The 24,542-nt window shown below is 36.7% G+C and overlaps 1 protein-coding gene across 2 annotated transcripts in view; it reads left to right on the top strand.

The window, feature by feature from the left end:
* Window positions 1-24,542, top strand: part of LOC105450838 — a 36,476-nt gene that overhangs the window by 1,021 nt on the left and 10,913 nt on the right. The window contains exons 2-4 of one of the 2 annotated variants that reach the window (XM_011690896.1): window positions 1,895-2,587; window positions 18,840-18,912; window positions 22,222-22,451. In XM_011690896.1, coding sequence (XP_011689198.1) covers window positions 2,385-2,587; window positions 18,840-18,912; window positions 22,222-22,451 — 506 coding nt within the window. In that variant the 5' untranslated portion in view covers window positions 1,895-2,384. Of the gene's footprint in view, window positions 1-1,894; window positions 2,588-4,122; window positions 4,359-18,839; window positions 18,913-22,221; window positions 22,452-24,542 lie in introns of those variants that run through there. The other variant, XM_011690897.1, reaches the window with a different exon arrangement.

The following is a 24,542-nucleotide window of genomic DNA, read 5'->3' as shown; positions in this document are numbered from 1 at the left end:
ACCTTAAGAGAACTAAAATTTTAACTTGATTTGTACAATCTTTCATTTATTTGATAAATTTTCTTTGTTCCACAAATCATACAAAATTATTTAAAATCGAGATAAGAAATTAATCTTTATATTAAGGAGTGGGTCAAATTTGCATTTGAAAAGTACATTTAAGTAACGACAGCCTACAGATTGATTTATATGAACGATAATGGAAAATAAATCGCTGTCGCGCTTACAATTAGCGGATCGACGAGTCACTCGAAACAATTGCGAGGCTCCGTTACGTTAACAAAAAAAATGATTACAATTTGGAAAACAAGCGTTGTAGAAATTATAAATATTTTGAAAGATTCGCATCATCTCAGAATGATGCGGTTAACTATTACGTGCAGTGAACAAACGTGAGAATTTCTGAGGGATCAGTGACAGTGACACTAATGACACATCCGCAATCAGAAGAAGAACTAGTTATACTTATACACGGTCACGTACGTAAGCGATCTTATAATCGTGGGAAAGCGTAATTAGTGACTGTATATATTGCGAATCAAATACAAAAGACACGAACTTGACGAAAACAAAAGCATCGAAAACCAATAAAGTGAAAGTTAACTGGTTACATATAACTGGATAATATTTAAAGGATATTCACCCAACATGAACCGATAAACGCAAACGTTCGTGTGAATTTATTCACAATATACAATAAATTGTAGTTATTTACAGTACTCGTAATAAGTATCAGATTCAATACTTTTACTTATTGTTATGATCTTCTTCAATCAAGTGTGAGCGTTAACGTGGATAATAATAAATAGCTAGATAACAAATTATCTTATACGAATATTATTATACAATATCTTTCATATCGGTTAATTATATATCGCAAAAGAATATAAATAATCATATGAATAACTGACAAGTAATATTCTAAAAAATTTGAATGATAATTGAATAAAACTTGCAAGTAAAAATTAAGGCAAACATTAAATGACGAAGAACTGAAAAAGAGATGGAATGTACAAAACTAAAGAAAAAAAATTCCGATTAGAGAAACTTTAAAATGTATTCAATTTTATAAATAGATTCTTATTAGAACGGAAAATATACATTCAACATAAAACATACCCACGTACTTAAATGTCCCGAGTATAATTTACGAATAGTCTATGGGACGAGATCTTAATAAAGCCGCGTCATAAAATCACGTTTTAATTCCCTCGCCATCTGAAGAAGTGCAGTACGCAGCATCCATTCTATATATAAATGCTACTTTCGAGTTGTTTCCTCGACTCGTAATTACACAAGTGTAAACGCAATCGTACGGGCAATGCGAATAATGCAGCAATATACGGGTTATGCGCATTCGCGATTTAATGCAATAGTCATTCATAATGAGTAAACAATTGGAACAGGAAGTAATATATCAAATATATAACTGGCGTCAAGAAGGAAAAAAATTGAAAGATATTTGCGATGCTGTGCAAATATTCGCGTGAAATAAATATTTATTTAGGCATTTGAATTGAAGAAATAAATTAGAAATGTATATACGATTTATAAAAAAAAAAATCAAATTGACATATATATATATATTTTAATCTTGACAATTATAACTTTGTATTCTATGTCTCAAAAGAAAATAAAATCTATACTTTATTATAAGTACCAGATAATTTAAAGAACGTTGTAATACATAAATAATGTGCATGGTTTTAATTATATGTTTTGATTAATTGCAGTTTTTAATCTGCTTAAGAGACATAAAATATTGTAATCCAAAGACGCGAATTAAATTTTTAAATCTAATGTAATAGCTATATAAGTTAACGAGAATGTTAAATTGAATTGAAATAAATGAATAATAAATTCAGCGGATTGCAAAGAGCTTTGCTGTTTTCAGAGCTCTCTTCACCGCCCAAGAAGGAAAACATAAGCTATTACTTAAGCTGTTACACGACTACTCTGACTGAAGGCCAGGGTCGTGGCACGCGAGACTCGTGCAGTTCAGAATCCCACGGTCCCGATGGCCGGTCATGCAATCGAACGCGATCTTTGCGCTACATGTAATGCGGAAAAAGTATCTCCTGAGAAAAGTACTTGTGCAAATGCATAATTCTCGTCATCAAGGGCGCATGCATCAAGGCCATCAAGTAGTGACAAAGTGTATTAAATGTATAGAAATTTAAAAAGTTCCGTGTGCGATTGACTGCGATGTATAAAAGATGGACCTACGTAATTAAAAAAAGACATTATGGGCAATGCTCACCATAATATTCTGTGCAAGTGTGAAAAGAACAGTGCGGTCGAGCGAATCGTTTCTCTTACTAATTGGTTTTCCGATAAGTGCCGTCGTGTATTTGTGCTAGAAAAGTAAGACTCGACGATAAACAATGGGAAACACGAAATCACAACCTTGCGGACGAAGCAAGTCGCTTTATTTGTTCTATCTTATCCATCGAACGTGGAGCGTCGTCATAGATCATCGGAAGGATCAACATCGTTGTGACGATACCGATGGAGAAACAGACCTGTCCTCAAAATGCAGCACTTGCAACGTATGCGATTACCGACGGGACAGTCTAGCCTTCGAAAGGTAACGTAAAACTATATACCAGCTGCAATGTATTCAGTATATATACCATCCGCCGCGATAAAATTTAAATATATATCGACGAGAAAATATCAACATTCGATAATATCCATATTCTTTAATTCCCGCGCGGGCCTGTCAGATTCATTTGATAATCACGATCGACAGTTTAACCAGGGCGACTGATAGTCTTTATATTTTATCAATGTATCAATTAATTGATTAAATAACCGACAAAGTATTATTAAATGAATACTGATCTTTGACAGTTTTAACATTTAAATAAGTGTAAAATATATGAAAAAAGAGAGATCGAAAGAGTTTTTAATTCATATAATATCTCGATCTATTCATTTTATATTCTCTTTTATTTTAAAAATGAATAATAAAAATAATATATCTCTAAATATAATATTTCTAATAAAAATAATATATCTCTAAAAAAATGAACGCTTTATAATGAATGAATAAAATTTATTTTTGTAAAATTGAATTACTTTAAACTACTTTAAGATATAATAATGAAATGATGACGTACACAAGAATTACAATAAATAAAAATTTTCACGTACTTTACAAATATTTCTTTTTAACGTTTCTATTTGAATAAAAAAACGTATGTATGTACATATACATACATACATACATACTATATAAACTTTCATATCCGTGAAAACTACTAATTTTTGTCGCGCGTGTATCCAATAGGAAATTATCCGTAGAAACCGTTTCATCTTACATCAAGCGTTTCACCTAGATCCTAGATTGATAATTCCAGTTTTAATTTTTCAATATATATGATGCATCCAATGAAATACATCGCTTCTGTGATCGTACATGTCATATTTTAGACACTTTAAAAGAATCTATAATTTGCGCAAGATTTTAGAATAGAATTACTTTATTTATAATTTTATATGTCGTATATATTTTTATATATTTGTGTGCGTTTTCTCGAATTGTTACTAGAGTGAAATTTTATGAAGCGGAAATGAAATTCAATAAACACAATATTACGGTATTTTCTTCATTTAAAAAACCAACTGTAAGAGAAAAAGAAAGAGGGAGAAGTGTTCTCTTTTTTTTATTTGGAACTGCTAACAAATATTACACTTGTGCTGCTATACTCGATATAGTTATATTTTTATAAACCTGTATGCGATATATTAATTATTTTGTAATCGATTTTTACTTGGATTCAATTTGACGAAAGTTAATTCATTCATGAAAAGCATTTATGATTTATCCGCGACGATTTATTTATCAGTTTTGCATTCCCAGTTTCGTGCTTATTTTCTACACGCATACGAGGAAAGGATAGAGATTTGATTATCGGCTATACATCGAGGACGAGGACGTATACATACGTGTGTACGCGTCTGTCCCTTCCGTCGTAGCACGCATGATGTATCGCGAGATAAACTCAGATAAACTCTGCTTACATTACGAGCAGGTGAAGGCGCCCGAGCGCGCGCGGTGCTCCGGAGTCCGCGGTACATCAGTGTACAATCGTGCCGGTCGTGCCGCCGCCGTGGCGCGCCGGTGTCAGTAAACCTCCAACCACCTCGCGATACGGAGTTGGAGCGCGTCCCGCGGTGAATCCGAGTGTGATGATAAACACCTCCGGTCCGGTCGCGCGCGCGATGCCGATTCCTTCGTCGATTGTCGGCCGATTGTTGATGTAGTGGACCGCGATTAACGCCGAATATAACAATTCTTGCGCACGCTCTCAAGCACGCGTCCATGCGTCCAAGACTGGAAACGTCGAATTAAGGTAAATTAACCTAACATCATGTATCGCACGCAAACATTATCCCGCGTGTCAGTTTGCAACACACAGTTTGTCGAGTATTTATGATAAATAAGATTAATAGATTTCGATAGGAAATTGTTTTCCTGTTTGTCAACGTTGCGAGAGACAGTTGCGAAAAATGCGATTTTGACGCAATGACACGACGACGAGCGGGACTTTAACTAACAAACTTGTAGGTTTCACAACTTGATATTAATTGTTACTTGAAGATTTTTCTATCGCTTCCTGTAATCTCGCTCGCTTTGCGACAGCGCGTGTTGTGTCGTTACCCAACAGAAATAATAATTGAAAAGTGGATGTGTCCGATATCAATTATCTTAATGACCATATTAATGGAGACTATAGGTACGAATATCATTTATCGTTGTACCGCTTGTCATCGCGAGAATGCGAGAATTATTGACGCGCGGTAATAAACACGCTATTCGCACGCTGACGATTTTACTTGGACTTTTTGCTCGCGATAACCCGAGAGAATCTCGTTCAGGCTTCCTCAATAATTACTAACGAGGAAACGACACACATTTCTTTCTTCTTATTTTCTTTATGTACGCATGGATGCGCGCCTAACGAGAAGAGTAATTTAATTTCTATATGTACACATAGGTCAAACAAAGTATACGGTAAAACGTATATATGTATAAGCGAATCGTGATGAACGAAACGAGATCGCATTCACGGGCGCGAACGTAAAAACCATATAACCTGCAGTCGTTTATACTTTCGTGGCAATTACCACAATTGCAGAAACGCCCGGCTCGGCTCCTTCAATGCGCGAAATCACGCCGGTGTATTTTCACGCGCGCCGCAATTGTTTTGCCACCGTCGCGTTTTCCGCCGTTGAACGAGCGTAGAATGTGGCAAAAGCGTCGAGAGAGACAGACGTCATTGTTCTCCTGTGCGACACAAGTCACCGGCGAAATGTACGCGAGTCTGGGAATTAACCACAAAAAGAACCACGAACAATTACGATTATCATCGTGCGTTCTATCGACCTATACTTTCAATCGGTGCGTCGAATAATGTGATAACATATCGCGCGATTAAACGATTACGCGTATCGTGAATCAATCACCTGCCTTTTAATGGTTTAATATACCGGTTATTAGCTTTGCGTATTTGTTTAATATGAAAATCGCGTTCAACTCAAACACAAAATGAGGCTGAAGCTGAGGCTGTATTTAACGTGCGAATGGATGTATGTACATTGAGAATGTACTGAAGGTTTCAAAGACTCAGTGCTTTTCTCCGACATAATCTTGCCATTGACGCATGCTTCGTTACACGTGTAAGAAATAGCATGACTCGATTCCTTTTAATAATCACGCTGTATCATGCGATATTAACCTTGCTTTTTTCAATTGCAAAAGTAAGATACGAAGACTAAAGATTGATCAATATCGTAGATACAATATGTTGCATTATGCACTTGCGATATGTCGTTCATCGATAATGTTGAGATTTATATCTTTTACAGTGTATATATGCGTATGCATGATCACATACACGGAGAGAATTTTATTTTAAAATTTACCCTGAAAATCATATTAATTGTAGGACAACATAACATTTCGACAAATTTTACGTGATTTTTGCTATTTTTTAAAATATATACTACAACAAATTTATTGCACAGTAAAAAAAAAATGGAGAAAATTACATAAAATTTCACGATTAACATGATTTTCAGGGTAAATTTTAAAAGGAAATTCTCTCCATGTAAGAAACAATAATAATAAAGTATAAAACTATATTTTTATAGCAAGTTTCTTTATGTGAACATGGCTAGATTTAATTAATTGACGAAATTTAAAAATTAAAGCTGTATATTAGAATGTATTTTTTGTCGGTGCAAATATGTACTTTTTCGTACGCATCTAAATATCTTCTTACGATACAAATAAGTAAAAAAGAAATCTTAATGAAATAAGTAAGTGGGTGGAACTTTAGAGACGAGCGTCATCAATCGATGCCACGACCGCTTCCTTATTAGATTAATCAAGTCATGATTCGTGAAGGACATTTACATCAACCCACATGATTTTATTTTTTTAACATACCTTCGCACGTGTAGCGTGCTTGTATCAAATCTAATATACACCTACGCATCTTTTGCAAAAATACTGTCTGAAATATAATTATTCAATTATTCAAATTATCAAGTGTTAAAATTATCCAGATCATATCTGAATCTTACAATAGTATCCGAAATCTGCATAAATTTAAATTTCAATTAACAAATCAATGTTTTAATACTTTGAGACATTAATATTTAATTAACGAATACTATTCGTGGATAGAATTCTTTAATAAAAATAAATTTTTTTAGTAATTTTAATTTTATATATATATTTTTAATGATATACGAGGAGACATTTCGCGTGGTATAAGTCATAATTGTACTCGGTAAATGACTCCAATTTAAATAATATAATAATAACAACAATAATAACATTCCTCTGCAATTTCCTCCAAGGATTTTATATCACGTTTTCATGCACACCGGTTTATCGATAGACACGTACTAGTTCATCGATACCACAGGTACAGGTTTACCAGTGCGTGCAATCGCATTTTGCTCATATCGGCCAATATAATCCGATGTTTCGAGTCGCATGTAGGTATACGACGTGGCCGCCTTCTCAAAGGCGACTCTTTAAATGTGATATGTAACTCGGTACCAATTTACCTTGTACACGATGTTCCGTGCAATTTAATGCCATTTGATGCTAATAAACCGTTTCCGTGACTGCGGTACCCGCCATAATCGGATCGCACGAATCCCGATTGTACGCGCGCTTTGTCGAGCACAACGATTAAAAAGTATAATTTATCTATGTACATATGTAGCTCTAATTTATTAAACTGTCATTTGTCACTCGTAATGAGTTAGGCAAAAAAAAAAAGATAATACGCGTGCTCATGGTGAAAACAATTGCTTCATATGGATTAAGCAGATGCGATTTGTAATCATCTGTTTGTTACTCGCTTTCGACACTTTGCTTAATCATATATTGCCGCGAAACAAAAGATCGAGAATTACCTAATTAGATTCGTGCTAAAAGCTAATCGTCTTGAACTTAATTGATGATGTGCTTTAATTAATAATTGCACATACAGTTATATACAAATAGCTTTTCACACATAAATTGCGCGCATACGCAGAAAGTTTGGAGGTGATAAATTATAAAAATATAAATGTTTCAATGCTGTACAATTTGGAATGATGTTATTACATACAGACTATAAATTTCTAAAAAATGTCAATATATGTCAATTATTCTTGTACTTAATTTAATATCCACTTAAATAGTTAACGTGTTCTATAATTTTGTTATTCAGTAATGAGTGCTTTATCATATTGAGTACTCCAACTTTCCAACTGTTGCCTTAGAAACTGCTGCATATGACGTGTATATAAGAGTACTTTCTATTGTAAATTGATTTAAATACGTCTCGTGAATCGGTCGTTAACATCGCGACACGCAATGATGATTGTGAAGATGAAGATTAGAAATTGTCGCGCAATTCCTTATGCAGAGCGTGACGAATTAAAATCTTTAATCCAACGTGCATAATATGGTATCGGTACGGATTTTCCGTGCATGCGACAATTTCTTAGAATGATTTCCGTGTGTATGCACACGCGTGCAAATTTTCTCTATTTCTGGTCTCCTTCGCGAAAGTTGACAGGAAAGTTGTCATTTTTAATATCAAAAGTAGGTTCGTCATCTTAAACTTGGGAAGTGACACAATGTTAAATTTCTGAGATTAATCCACAATTTCATTAAAAGCGTCTATTGTTCATCGATCTTAGCGATTTTTTTATTAATTTTTTTTTAATACTACATAATTGCGTATTTTGTAGACATTAATTATATTTTGTAACATTCGTAAAATAAAGATTTATATATATAAATTAAATTAATTAAACAAAGTAATAATTCTATAATATAAAATATCTATGTTATAATTATTTATAAACTAATCATATTTATAATATAAATATTTATAACAAATAATTAATAATTCACACGACAAACGGGTTTATTGTTACAATTTAGAATGACAATTAATTAACATTAAAAGTTTTATTTGATTTTTCAAGAGATTTTATATGCCTTTAAGAAATATAGAAAATATACGACATTGATTTCGTCCTCTGAACGAGAAGCATAATGTACGACATTATCACATTCGTCGTCGTCATTACCTCTAGTTAATCGCCAATATCCAATTACGCGGTAAACTTTTACATTTTATTTTAATGCTGTTGTGGTATTTCTTTTAAATTCAACGCCGTTCACCGTTACCATTCCGTTTCAGTTCGTGCACGATTCATCTTTGCGCATCCTGTGCTCAGAACAACGACGATTATTAAGCATGGCTTTCCATGTCGCGATTTTTCCGCGGGGGTTCGTGCGGTATCGAGCAAAACCGCCGCCGCCGCCGCCGCCGCCGCCGCCTGATCGTAGATCATTCTAACTAGTAGGAAGCTCGGAACTCGCTGGCAGCGATTTATGAATGATGCTGATCCAATTACTCATAGAAACGCATAAATCAAATGCTAAAATTAATTAACCGATAAGCAGAAAAGCCGAGATCGTTGCAAATAATCTGTATATGATTCTTTAAAACATCATAATCAATTGACATATAATATAGCTAATCGCCATCGTTTATGTTACACTTAATATTAATTATATTATTTTAGCGTGTATTATGTGATATTTTAAAGTTAAAAATATTCTCGCCTTAACTTGTTTTTAAAAATATACTTGGTTAATAATTTAAATCATATTTTAAACATAAATATAATCTTTTCAGTACAGAATTTCAGTATAATTATTCAATGTTTAAAAAACTTATCTTTTTATCAAGGTTTTAAAATTAAATTTTGACTGATCTCGTCGGCGCGATTTCTAAAGGCTAAAAAGAAAAGAGCGGATAGTTTTGTAGTAAGCGAACAAATGACCTGTAATCGACCCATTAAATCGACTTGTAAACGATCGCGCCACGGCAAGGAGATAACAATTCGTTCACGGTATCTCGGCGCGCTACTGTGTCTAATCTATTCATTGTTCAAGATATTGCATAACCGTCACAAATGTGACAATCGCGTCCTCGATAGCAGTGATAGTTTGTTCATCGTGATATTGCCAGCTCCTGTTGATAGACAGATAGACCGAGGTTTCGATCTTGGAAACGCATATTTAAGTATAGTACTGGAATACAGTGGATCTGATGACTTTGTCCTCTTCATTTGATGGGAACCTATATATTCTCTAGACTCTCTAGAGAACCAGTTTAGTTAATAAACGGGAGCTTTCATGCTCACATAATTCATTGCAATAAGATTAGCGCTTTGAAATACAACATGGAATTTCTGAAATATTGTTATGTAAATATTTTTCTCGAGGGAAAAACTGAATTATTCAATGTAAAGTTCCGTTCGCAGGATCCCCATTGAAATTGCATTGTATAATGGTATAAGTATACATACATATATGTCATGGGATTTCTTGATACTCGGTGTAGCATTAGCGTTGGGAAATGATTTCTCACGTAACTAATACGCTCTAATCTGGATTCAATTTATGATATCGCATGCATCGCAGAACTCGAATTAGCGTTAATACGATGCGACATCTTTTCTGCCTAACGACTACCTTCGCGGATGATTTTTAAATCACGACCGTGAGAGACAAAAATAAACCAGAATTAAAGCATCGAAGAAGAGGATTAAAATTTGAATTTTTTGTAATCTGACAGGTCTGCCAGATTTTTTAACAGTATTATACATATAACAAAAGCGATATTACATAAAATTATTGTGTAAGCGGAGATATAAAAAATCTCTAATTATTTTTCAATAAATAAAAAATTCTTTACGAAGGGGTAAACTAAAGAAAAAAAAACACATGGATAATAGAAAGAAAGAAAAAGGAAATAACGAAATATAATGGCGCGCATGTCTTGAACAATCACAAGTAGATATCCTCATCAGAATTTTCCTCGCTTCTGCGCGCGCGCCGCGATATTACTCGAGGATCTATAAATCACGCGGGTCACATCTCGATCCTTACGACCGTCGTCCGTGTCGTCGTCCGCACGATGAGTGTAAATGCGTCACGTGGGTGTAAACACATGTCGGGATGCGCGGACGGAGAGCAGCGCGTTGGATCGGAAATCGACTTGACTCTCGGCGTGCCTGAATTTCTACCGATGCATATATGCAGACTACCATCTTCGCATTCCATGCCCGTTGCACACTTGGCGCGACTTGGAATTCCTCCGTGAAAGCGATGGAGCAGCTTAAAGGACCGCTCACAGTGCGTAGACGGGTGTGCGGCACTCACTCGCTCTTTGTTTCAGCGAGGAACAAAGGTATACTCGCGCGACGCAACTGCGGCGAATGCAACGCAGCGGAAACGATGTTTTGTAAACGCAAAATCGTTTCCTTTGACACGAAAGCGAATTCTCACGAGCGCGTGTGATTTCTACAGCGATGTATAGACGATTGACGGTGATTCAGACACAGAACAACTTTACCTATATATAAAGTTGATATAATTAACATTATATTAAACTTAGTTTTTATGTGATTAATTTATATATATATATATATGCCATGTATAGCAGCATGAAATCATTACAAATTTTAGCTAAAAATATTTCTTATAATATTAATAGTATGCGGTATTAAATGTATTACGTAGATAAATTTATTAAGCTTAATTACAATAATATAATCATATACAATAATATAATTTTAGATTTTATGAATCTTTTATATAATTTATTGCAATTTATGTGAGAATCTCTATTCAAGATAAAACCAGGTGATGTGATGCTTTCATAAACAAGCTGTCACTTCCGGCTTATATATATTTCTGATTTCCTATTCGTGTGTAAAAATTGTTTATTTTTCTTGAGTCTTGGGTATTTGACAAGAGAATTTATATTTATATACTAATGTAGAGTATTTATTATATATATATATATATAATGAGTACCGAAAGTACCAATTTTTTCATGAAAGAATCACATTACTTTTCTCTCTTTATTTTAAATAGAGATTCTCACATATATATCTAGATTACAATAAACATACAATCTATTTACACTACAAAAGCTTTGTAAGGCTCAAGATCAACATACGATTGCAGTAATACACATGCAATCAAGCTTATTCAATGGATAAAGTTATATGTAATATATTTAGCACCGCGCACCCCGTCAGTCGTAGTGTTATAACAAGTACCTTTGTCTGAGCTCGCGACGACTCCACACCACGGCATCGCTTGGTTAATTAGTCCCGTCGTTACTTCATTTATGATTTATCGCAAGTGTGTTGTGTAATTCGCGCGCGAAACAATCTTGCAGGTTCTAGAAAGCGTTTTTCCTCTATCCCGGTATATAGTTATCGTAGTTACCACTGTAAATGTATTCTCACGGGGCTATATTTTCTCGTGCGGGGAGCGCCTCGGTCGATTTTATTACCGTGTGTTTAGCCAATAATTCCGCATCGGTGTTAATTATTGCGTCCCGTTATGCCGCTGGGTGAATAATGTTGCTACCGCACGTGGTTGCGCATTCTCGATGCGCGAGTCTCGCAATTAACCGCCGTTCAAACGCATCTCTTTCCGTAATTACCTCTGTTACTTTTCCGCGTGACTGTTATGTCAATGAATGCAGGTAACTCCCATGCGATGCGTAAAAATGTATATAATATTATTGCTGGCTGACATTTTTTTTCTCCCAGCCACGTTTAATAAATATTCGAGCAGCATATTTGCTTCGAGTGATAAAATACCATATAGAGCAGCGATGCGGAATCTTAACATTGTTCCGATGAGTGTACCATGTTGAATTAAATGTCATCCCGCTAAACGAAGTGCATCGAAGTGGCTAACGGTGCAGAGAAATTGTAGTTTCGCGTCGTGCCGCTGTAAATTAGATTTCTCCGGTGCGCGATAATCCGAACTGTCGAGCGCGTCATTCTGAATTCGTCCGTCTCCGCTTATTTATTATTTTTTATTTTTTTATTAGAGAAGCATCCTTTCTTTCTTCCCCTCCTTCTCTTTCTCTGGTGTCTCATTGCCGCAGGTTCACAGATGTTCACGTATGTGCCGTGGAAAAGATACAGTTATACACTCCGTCGAAGAGAAAGAGATAGAGAGCAGGAGGAGAGGGAGAGAAGAAGAGAGAGCAGGATGGTACCTCGCCAGACGGAGGACCCGTTTTATAACTTGAGATTCATAACGGCATACGATCTTACAATGGACACTCGGTTGGCGAGCAGTGACAAACGAAACGGGATCCGAATCGGCGTATTTCACGGGACGTTAGCTTCAAGCGTATTAGATCTCGCGAGTTTATTTGCAGGAAGCCTTCGAAATATATGTGGAATAAGAATAATTTCAATATGTTTCACGATCCATCTCTATTGATTGTTTCTTTTATGAGGAAGACATCCGAACGATATCTATATATTTTTTTCTTTTTCTAAAAAATAGTTTTCTTTATTGAGAATATCATGCATGATTATGATTTTTTTTAAAGACTCGTAGCGATTTCGAATTCTTCTTTCTTGGTTGAAAAATAAATTGCTTCACAGTCGTTAACCTCAAATCCAATATCTTTTATTTCTCAACATTATTATTTTATATTTAATCTTTCTAGACTGAAGGGCAAAGAGGGAAGGCTTTCCGGGTTGAGAGATTCCAGCGGAAAATGTGTGTTTTTGACCTTTAAGAAAATATCGTGTTTGCGTATCAAAATGATGCGACTCGACGTTACACGTATCTCGACCAATAGGGCGTTACTCGTTTCTCTCGGGCATTAATGACTTCAATTTCCTGTGAGCACACATGTATCATCAACACACGAATCGTTTTCTCCGCGAAGCCGCTCTCGATCGAACTCTCGTTCCAAGAAAGCGACTGACAGTCATTTCCATGATCGATGGACATTTACGCATCATGCATGAAATATTCAAAATATGCTTCGTTTTCTATGTGAATTGAGATGTTAAAGTAATGACACTTATTGCTTAAATAGTTAAATTATAATCAACTCATCTTTCATCTGTCGCTCTGTATGTTTCTCTTGACAGCTCGAGTGATTATCGACGATCGATTTATATAAGATTTATCCTATTATCTCACATGATTATTCTCTATAAAATTATCTTTGGGCACTCGTCGCGTAAGCAACGGATATGTGAATTATTGCTTTGAATGTTTATCCGACTGTCGTCTTCAGCTGATCGAGTTAGAGAGCATTTATGGTACGACATTCAAATAATCTGGATCGTTGCTCGCTCAAGCGATTTCATACCAATAAAACAAGTAACCAGATCCGATCTCACATTTATTATCGTTCTGAGCCGCGGTCACAGTCTTTCCCCTCCTCTCTCTCTCCCCTTTTCCTCCTCTCTCTCTCTCTTTCTCTCTCTCTCGTTACTTTTTTCCTTTCCTTTTTCTTTTTCCTTCGGTCGCATCCACGGTAGCGATTCATCGCAGGGCGAGGTCTGTAATCAACATATATAGACCGGTGGCTTTCCCGCTTGAGATCCTGGTTTGTGCGCGCGCGTCCTGAATCTTCCTCTTCCTAGATCGAGGTCATCGGGCCTTTTTTAATGTATTTTACGATGCGTGACGAACGAAGATGCTTAGATGTATTCGATGAGAATACAAGCAGATATAATCGGAACGATGAAAATGTCATAATATACGTAACTGGCATGTATACGTTTTAAATGACATAAAGCGCATTACATGCAGGAATAATAATAATAGTAAGGAGCTTAGTTTTGGAAAGAAATCATTTATCGGAAGCCATTTCTGATTTACGAAGGAATGTAGCGTGACTTTGGAGATCAAGAATTTATTTCCATATTGATTATCTAATAAACATAATGTAGATCGCGCTGCACGATATCGTGATTACAATTTACGATGATACATGAGTGAAGTAGCTATTTCTCGGCCATCTACCGCGCACGCACAAACTTTAATATGTTTTAAATGACTCTAGGCAATTCATTATTCATAGGGTTAGAATGTGAGATTATTATAAATCCCATGACAGTGTAGTTAGAGTTAGTATAGTTATTTGATACCGGATAATATCATAATTGTTATCACATACACGCCTCGAAGCGCAAATAGCTGCTTTATGCTGTATACGTTATACTGCACGCGTAAAAAGATAGCAGAATATAAAAATATGCATGAAAATATGCATAAATTCGTATAACCGTAATTAATAAATTCTTATATTTTATTCTTAACTCGCCGCACCGCTCGATTTGATATCAATCGGTTGTAAAAATCGATAAAAATTGTCAAGTTTGCCCTGCGATGCCGAGAAGCTCGGCGTATAGCATCAGAGACGCGCGAAATCTAGCCGTTACGTTATATCGCACAAAAGCTCACGAGCGTCCGGCTGGTTTTTGCAGCCCCCTCGGGGGAAATACAAACGTATTTCTTTTGCAATCGGCGAGGAATCAGGTATGGAAGACGGACTGCATTTCCGGGCATCGGCTCGGTTAGCATTCCAGCGTGCATAGCTCCCGGAACAGTCATAACGGAAAAATCCCTCTGGACTCACGTGTATTCCGCTAATGGTCGTCAAGATCGACGATCCAAGGTCCCGGGGATCGTGGCGCCTCTTCTCGCGTCTCGGCGCCCCGAACGCGTTCCATCGCTCGAGACCGCTTCTCCGCTAGTCTCATCCTCATCGCGCTGCGATATCTGATGCGGCGAACACTCGACGGAAAGCATTACGAGCATCGTGATGCTTACAATGTCTTCCTCTCCCGCCCGCCCTTCTCCTCCTCCTCCTCCTCCTCCTCCTCCTCCCCTTCGCAATCGCTCTCGCGATGACCTCTTCTTGTATTCAACTATACCCTCTCAACCGTTGGCGCTCAGTACGACCTCGACTTTAATAACCGTGGAAGACGGATCTGTAGCGTTGCTTCCACTTTACGCTTTACGGATATCATTTCGTCAATTGATGCCGTTAAAGTAGCTTTTGAGTTAAAGTGGAGGTCTTGAAACACGTAAATACGCATTTTTAAATTCTTGAATTTTCGATATATAATTAATTAAATTCTTCCGTCGAACGAGAGAAAGAAAACGAGAGATAAATTGGTCTTTAGTTACCGATTAATTCCCGATGGAAACTCGGTCGAATTAACTCTCCGTTATTACGAGTCGATGATCTGCTATTAGATCCGCCGATATTTTTCGTTACGCAACGGTTCGACTAGACGGGAATAATCGCTTTAACGAGTCGCGGCACCTCGTTACGCTCTACAGTACCTATCAATTTTCTACACAATGAACGAGCCCCCCCCCCCCTCCTGTACTTTTCTCGATGGCTCTGTAAGTTTGAAAATGCCTTTAATTCATCTCGACACCAAACAGAATCGCATTATTACTGCGCAATTATTTGACGATGGGCGAATATTTTGTTTTGAAATGATTACCTTGTAAATCGCGTGACGAGTGTACTCGGGTATATTTTCAATCCTTGGCCACACATTAATTGATACTAAAGTATACATCTAATTGAGAATTGACGAAGGGAGATGTCAGATAAACGTTACATTCTCGGTCGCAAAAGTTTTCGTTGCGGTCGCCCTCGGCCTCTCGAAGAGCGGCATCTCTTTGCGCATCCCACTATGTATTCTACTATGTTGTAGAACATACCTTTGCTTGTACATCGCTGGACACACATGGCGAGCGGGAAAACGCAGCGCACGCGCTTTCGTCGCGTGCGTATTAAGAACGCGCATTGTACAATTGAATGTATTAATTATTTTTGATTAGTTGAAAGCTATCTGACCGCTGCTGCTTGAAGCCGCACAAGTCTTTTCCTTCTCGTGCAGTGAGTATGATTTCTTATAAGGAACATAAAAAAAAAACACAGATATAACGTTCGACGATCTCATTTTTATTCTTGTAGGGGAAGGGGAGAGGCGAGCATTTTAAAATACATTATTCTTATTTTCTTCATTAAGAAAGATTCCTAAATAAAAAGATAATAGTTCGATTCTGAAATAATTTCAGAGAAAGAGAGAGATTAGGGTGGTGCTCTATCATAGCCTCGCTCGTATCTAATCACTAGATAACCATGCCCTGCTGACAGTCTAATGTACATTACGGAAATCTGTATAGCTAGTACGGTGGCGAATTGTTTAGAGACCGCGAGGTAGTAGCCGCAAAGAGATACGGTGGAAGGAGCGTGGGCCGTTTTAATGCTATTAAAGCACCGCGCTTGTACGTGTGTCGGCATAGTAGACGCGTAGATGCGCACATATATCGGGTAATCCACGCGTGCATATGTGTGACTAACCGCTCTCGCGCGCGGGTCAATGCCTCGGCTGTTTCCGAGTAGTAGGTACGCACTTACGCTGCGTACCTTTTCCTTCGCGTTATACCCAAGCACGCGTTTCAAGTGTACCCGCATGCACGCACGTACACAAACGTACGCACGTGTTGCGTGAGGCTTCCGCGAGGGAAGTCCACGCGCGACATCCCATCTGTAGAGTGATATATAATTTTTAAAAAGTCCTACAGTTTCTTCATTCTCCAGTTTCACAATTTTAATATAATTGTTGAATTTTTAGCTTAAGGATTCTAAAATTTATTAATACAAAATTAATAAAAAATCCTAACGATTAAATTTACGAAATGTTAAAGATATTAATATGGAATGCTAACTTACATATAATAATTTTTTTGTTTAAATCAAAATCTATTTTTCATTATACATCATAATAAATTTTCGTATACGACAATTTTATGTTACACGCGACGAAACACCTGACTGGAAAGTCAAGCGTGATAAGATTGATAGCGATGTTTAATATACCGCTTGTAATGTAGCGCTAATGTTACGAATAGTAACCTTTAAATCGAATTACGGGAATCGGTGATTACGGTTACGGCGGTGATTTGTAAGGTCACGACGTGACTATCAACATCATAGTACATCTCCGATCCACTCGGCTTGCCATCGAGGCATCGATGCACGATCATACATTGCAGTTGATCGTGACCGCGACACGATCGTAACTCCCATTATTATCATAAGGCAACCTACAAAACTAAGCATCCGTGGTCCCTGTCCTCGTAATACGTACGTGGAATCATTGCACTACGCAGCATCGGACCGTGAAATGCCAGAGAGTGCTCGCAAGAAGAGTTTCGCCTTTATCTCGACGGATGAGATTATATCTGCATACCGGACAGGTGTGCAGGTGTGAAACGCAATTACTGGCGCGATAACCAGAATCTTTCGCGCTAATACAATTGCGATTATTACGACGGGTAATGCAGCATTCGCGCGGAATCATCGTGACGTTGCGATATAAATTACACATTCGAACAAAGCGTCAAAAGTTAATAATGGAAGATCCCCTTATTAAAGCCCTCCTTACTGAATTAATTTAACGATAGTGAATTTTCTGCGGTTCGATAAAGTGTACATTCGTATGTTCTCAAAGCTCGGAAGTTTATCGCGAAATTCATCAATCAAGGATATTTTACATATTTTGCGATCGAATCTCGATTACGTATAGCATATGTTTCTCAAGAGAGAGGCTACAAGTGAATATTTCAACAATCGAGCGAAATAGAAAACGTAGAACGGGTGGATAGCGATGAAATTAAAAAAATTTCCATTTTTCTTACAATAACGCATGCGAAGCTGATGGTACGCGCCATCGCCTCCGTTCTGGCGGAACGCACCGCGTGAGTGAGGTACCGTTTGAAAATACCACGAAGCAAATTCCGCGGAGTCGTTCTACAGCACGGACGATCGACAGCACAAGCGCGCATCGCGCGCGCGATGTGCGCGGTTCTCTAATTAGACGTAACATTCTATATCGATTTTATGAAAATTACGAAAAAGCGTACGATAGTAACATTTATCAACAACTTGAAAATTTTTTAAAAACTTGAAAATTTTCCTTCTCATTCGAATTGGCATGCGTTAAGAATATCGTTCAGTATCACTTCCATTTTTTCATAGCGGCCATATTCAATCGCGATATTAGAAACGATATATTATAGGAACTTTTTCCTTGCATTTTACGTCACAAAATAAATTAATTCTTTTTAGATATTGTCGTATAGATATGTATATAAAATGTACCCAATGTTTTTGTCTTTTTGGTGGTTTATAATTATTAAAAATATACTAAAAAATAGTGCTAAACAAATGCTAATGCTAATAATGTTACTAAAATTTTGGCGTAGAAGAAAAATATTTTACTTTTTTTTCTTCGTTTTTTTCATAATCCGCGAGAGCGTTACAAGGAAAAAAAATTAGTTAAATTATATACGTTAATATATATATCTTTCTTTTAAACAAAAAAAAATTATAACTCTCGTTCACTTTCTGAATAATTTGCCTGTGATTTTTCAGCGAGTCGGACATGGCGCCCAATGCGGAGGAGGAACTGCTGGTTGTGAAACCATGGGGACCGCAACCGGAAAAGGTAGTGTAGAGAGACAACGTTAAGTAAATTACGGTGTACCGATGTAACAAACACGCTAAAGCGATTGTGTCGCGTGTTTAGTTCACCGGCGTGTAAACGGCGCGGAAGCTTTATGATATAACTTGAATCGCGCGTTAAACGGCCGCTCCACGCATGCGGCGACCGCGACAGGATGTTTCCGATTAGCATATCTTTCAACTTTGAGTAAATATACACACAGAGGACAGGCTGGACCGGCAAGACGACCCGATCTTCATTTTACACCGTGAGAACTCCATCACCTCGATCACTTAGTTGGCGCATAAGCGCGGCAAGAAAGAGAATATTAATATTAAGAGAATAGAGTTGGCCTTTCAAGCAGCACAAAGCAGCAAGTCACTTCCCGCCTTGACCTTGTCGCTAACGGCATACGCGCGCGCATACTACAGCTTGATTATATATTGCATATGCTATCTCATAAATATTCTCCCATGTCTTTCCCACTACTTATGGTATTTTGTTATTTGTATTATGAGATAATATATCTCGTACTGTCGAGATATGCGATTAATGAACATCAATTTCCGTGATACAACTTCTTTTCCAATTAACCAATGTACATGTCTTAATATCGCGATCGTGATCTCATTAGCGAATATCATGCATGTGCATTAAAATTTCTAGAATCTATAGTTCGTATATATAATAATCGATATTAATATATGCCGTGATAACGATAATTATCCACGAACAATTTAATTAATTAATCGAAGATAAACGTATCGTTATGTTTTATTGTTTTATCGTATATGTTAATCCAACTAAAAGGCATCGTCCCGATATACGTCGACGATAGTTTCACTTTAACGCGCGTGAAAGTCGCGGATTTGACGAGTGTTAAGAATCGAAATTGCTCAATTCGTCGGATGAAAATGGAAATCGCGGACGAACTCGAAATTAGATCGACTGTGACGAGATATCGTGTGCGTTGCAGTCATATGCGACGTTCCATCGTTGCGGGAAAGTCAGGACGGCGATTTCACTTAAATTGCGGAAAGGATGCGTAAAAAGAATATAAAGCTGATGGCGTATCGAAAGTGTTGTTATTAACACTTTCAATAAAACATCATCTTTATAGATGGCATGCACCAACCGTGCGTTTTCTTTTGCTTTAAGTTAAAAATTTGAAAGAAGCGAGAAAAAATAGTGTATCTTCTCATGTGAAGCGCGAACGCATAGCCGTAAGTTAATTATTAAGCAAGTTATACTTATGATCGTAATTGCTATAGAATCTTATTTTTCATCATCACGATGTCACGTAAAGACAAGCCAAAACGAAGATAACATCGGCACGCGTCGTATCTCGCTGTAACGAGATCATGAATGTTCCTCGATAGATAATAGCAATAAGTACCGCGAGCATGATTGATCGTGATTGCTAATGATTCTCACGTCGTATAATCGATTTAAATTCATATTTTCTAAAAGCCATCTAACTTTTTTCTCTCGAAGAGTATTTCACCTTTTTTTTTATCTTATGATTGCGTACGTAACCATTGTTGTACTGCACGAAATGCCGGATGACAGTGTCGTGCTGGTTATGCAATTTCGTTGATAATATTATTATACCGTATTGCATTCGCACCGATCTTCTATTCCTGACATACAAGTCCGCTCTATAAAATCAATACTCGGGAAATTCAATGCAAAAGATAACAAAGAATATTTATCTTCGAGACGGTGTACAGGAAAAAACAAGCGCATCTAAGCGATTGATCAGATAGACGTGGTGCACATAAATAGCGTTAAGAAATTATATCAAGATTCTCATTGTCATATTGTGTTCTCCATTTTCATTTGTAAATAATGTTTATCTACTCGCGTATAAGAGCGGAGTAAAGCCGCAAGTGAATGCGATCGTCGTGCAACAATACGGTGTCTACAGACGGAGATGTCTCTATGACCGCAAACCACAGATGCAAGAATATCGTGGGTTTTTCGATTTTTCTTTCTATAACACTTTGTTTTGCCTTTTATTTTTCTTTTAAACTATCTAGAGCAAACCCCATCTGCATTTTTCTCATATTTTTCAATCAACGTTTGCTTCATTTGTTTGCGAATAAACGGAATAATTTTAAGGAATTCTCGTATAGTTTATTTAATTGAAGGTTTCTGAATATGTTCTCTCCAGCAACCGCTAGATGTTGCGATTTCTCAGGACGCTTGTTCGATTAACCCTGCACTATCGTTCGATAAGCGTACGTTATATTGAAATAGAAGAACCGTACATGTGCTTACGGGAACGATTCTGAATGTAATTGACTCATTTGAATAATTTATACTGCTTCCGTGTACGTCAATAGCGGATTGCTTCATAATTTATACATTCTGCATTAACCGTAAGCATGAAAGTAAATCAATTTTACGTAATTTGTTCGCGTGAAGTACAACAATACGTATTAACGAGGAAGCATCACTGATTAGAATCGTTTCTCTTCTAAATTTAAAAGCAGGAAAGGCTTATATATTTTATTTTATAATCATGACTAAAATAGAATAAGTTTATTTACATAAATTTATGCGATTACGACTAATACCTGCAAATTAGCATACAGAATTATTGCATAATAAATAGATTTATTTGTTATTCACATAGAAAATTTTGATTAACGACACATTTTCTGTTAATTATAGACTTAAATTTTTTTAGAATTTCTTTTATCTAAAATACAAATTTATCTAAATATATTTTACTCTATCTTTAATCTATATTCGTAACTGAGAATCAAACCGTATGGACGATTGATTTTGATCATCGATTCTAGTTTCATCACCATAGCCATCTTCGTAGCAGCATCCAGCCACTGCCCGCAACTTATGGACAGTGAGAAAAGACGATAATCACTATGATGCTATCAATTTATGATTGGAAGCGCCTTGAAATTAACCGCGTAGATATCTTTCTATCCTTCGACATAAATATTTCATACGTGTAAGCGCGACAATAATTCGTGCGCTCTTTGAGATTTATTCGATGTGCGAGTGTAAAATACCGTGATGTTAATTCTGTATAAATTAATGTATTAACTCTATAAATTAATACGACATTTCAAATGACAGTTTATACTTCTTATTTCGCCATTATTTTAATTTTTTTAGAAGAATTTTAAATGGATCAGGAAGGATTCCATTTCGTAGATATTTATCATACATGGAATTATTTTTAATAGAATAGAAAACGTCATTAATTATATAAATTAATATTTCCTGGAATAAAATAATGTAATTTAAAGAACTTTTTTTAATCATATAATTAAATTGTTTGCACAGGAGCGCTTAAGACCACCCACGTATAACGCTGAAGATTACGCAATCGCACTAAGACGATGGGGAAGACGCCCATTAGGAACCGTTCAAGACTCTCAAGGTACTTTGCCGTCGACAACCAGTTCGAGTTCCGGTTATGCATCCGGAAGTGGCGAGATGACCTTGAGACAGTTCACGTCGGTCAGCGAGCTGTTAAATAAACTCAGAGCCGATCTCAGACTTGCCTTTCCCAGGTTAGTGCCCATGAAATTAATCATTTGTCACTAATTATAGATATTGATTTTTGCGCTTCTTAATATAATTATTTACTTATTAGGTATTTAATTTAAAAATAGTTACAATTGATATATTTGCAGTTATAAATTCGTTTCTAATCATTTAGCGTATTAGATATTTTTACCTAGTATGATGAATACTATTTATTCTTTGAATCCTTTAACATTTGATGTATGTCACATTTTTTATTATTACTCGATTATAAAGAACAATTGTAGGAAGCGATTACTACTCATTTTATAACGTGGAGATTAGTTCACTCTCATATTCTCATATTCAGAATAACAAATTCTATAGATACACGCGAGAAACGCACGCGGAAGTATGAAGTATGAATTATTTGCGAACGATTAAAATAACACTCACTGTTCGTGCTCCCTGGGTGGAACTAATGACGAGAAAGATGTAAGATATTAATCTCGCGAGCGACGTGGAATATAAATCGAAACGAATATTTAAAGAAACTGAGGCGATGCAGAAATCCAAATTCCCACGTTTGTCCTTTTTAAAAACTTTTAATTTTAATTGTATTTTGAGCTGTATCTTAGAGGAATGATACCATGTGCAAGAGAAATCATCTATCGAATATTCATCAGACGATAAAAAATATACGCAGAGTGAGTTTACAGTTACCTTTTATGTCGTTTTACGGAGAAGAAGGTGGGCCAATGCGTGAAAGCGTTCTCTCTTTCTCTCTCTTTAGCTCATCAAAATTCTTTCCTCTTAATCGCGACACTAATCGGAACTTGATCCACAACGTGCGAATTCTTGTATTCGGAAAGGGCAATGCTCGATGAAAAATGCCTATTTAATATAGAATGAGTTAATTAAACAAATAAAAAATATCGCTCTCGTGTTATACTATGCAACAAGCGAGATATTTCTAAGAATTAGTCACAATTCTAAACTGGTATGTCATAAAAATTATTTACACGATTAGAAAAGTAGTGCCGACGGCATGATGCGCAACCGTGCGCAACGTTCACGTCTGTTAAGTCCGAAGATGATTAAGAATCTCGCGTTATCGTTAGAATTTTTCTCCCTGCCTGTCAATGCTTCACACCACTAGTCGGAAGATCGATGATGTTTGTCTCGCGCCGAGACGCTCGAGGCGCATTTATTCATATTGATTCGTAGTGCCTGTAATCGCAGCAATAAGGTAGCTAACTAATTGGTCGTAATAATGAAGCCACAATAGCAATCTTGTATCTGACAAATAAAGTTTATAATTATAGATAATAATTTTAACAGACAAAAGTCTAAATCACTAACTCCATTTCTTTTTTTCTCTTACTTTTAAATGTTATATATATCTGGACGATCCGACATGTTCAACCATGCGACGCAATTTCGCGGCTATATTCTGAAAAATTACGATGTATCCTGCCGCTCCTCGATTATAAACGATTTACATGGCGCGGACGATCCACCATACACTCCGCTCGAAAGAGAGAGAGAGAGGGAGAGAGAGGGGGGGGGGGGGGCGAGATAGATAGAAGAGAAACGGATAGAAGAGCGTGAATCCGTTAACTTGGCAGATGATTAAAGACGATGCTCGGTATTAAATTCTTCCACAGTCTGTCGTTGGTACAGCATGTTTTAAAGGACGAATGTTGATGGCTCTATCCGCCGTTTACACGCGCGCGTCATATGGCGGACGAGAATGTCCCAGATAAATGAGTTATAATACGCTGCGCGTCTCTCGATAACCCGTAAGTAGCGGCTTCGGATAACCGAATGCCGATATTACGGCTAACTGTATAGTGGCACACCGCTGCAAATCGATCTGGCCGAGCTGCACATCTTCCGTCTTCGCTGGCGAAAAAAAAGCGGCTGAAACGACAGGTGTATCATTTACAACGAAGCCCTATTAGAGCTCTTAATTGTATTTTCATGGATTCGCTGTATTACACATGGCTCATATAGAATAGGTCCTTAGGTAAAGGCTGCCATAATATTCTCATCCACAACGTGATATAGTTACGCAAATAGACAACTTTTCCATCAATAAAATTTTTACTCTCAATATATAGTTAAATATATATAAT

This window comes from Wasmannia auropunctata, unplaced genomic scaffold, assembly GCF_000956235.1.
Source record: "Wasmannia auropunctata unplaced genomic scaffold, wasmannia.A_1.0 LD336055.1, whole genome shotgun sequence".
Classification (NCBI taxonomy): Eukaryota; Metazoa; Arthropoda; class Insecta; order Hymenoptera; family Formicidae; genus Wasmannia; species Wasmannia auropunctata.
Note: the sequence above shows the minus strand (reverse complement) of the source record. Positions and strands in the feature narration are given on the sequence as shown.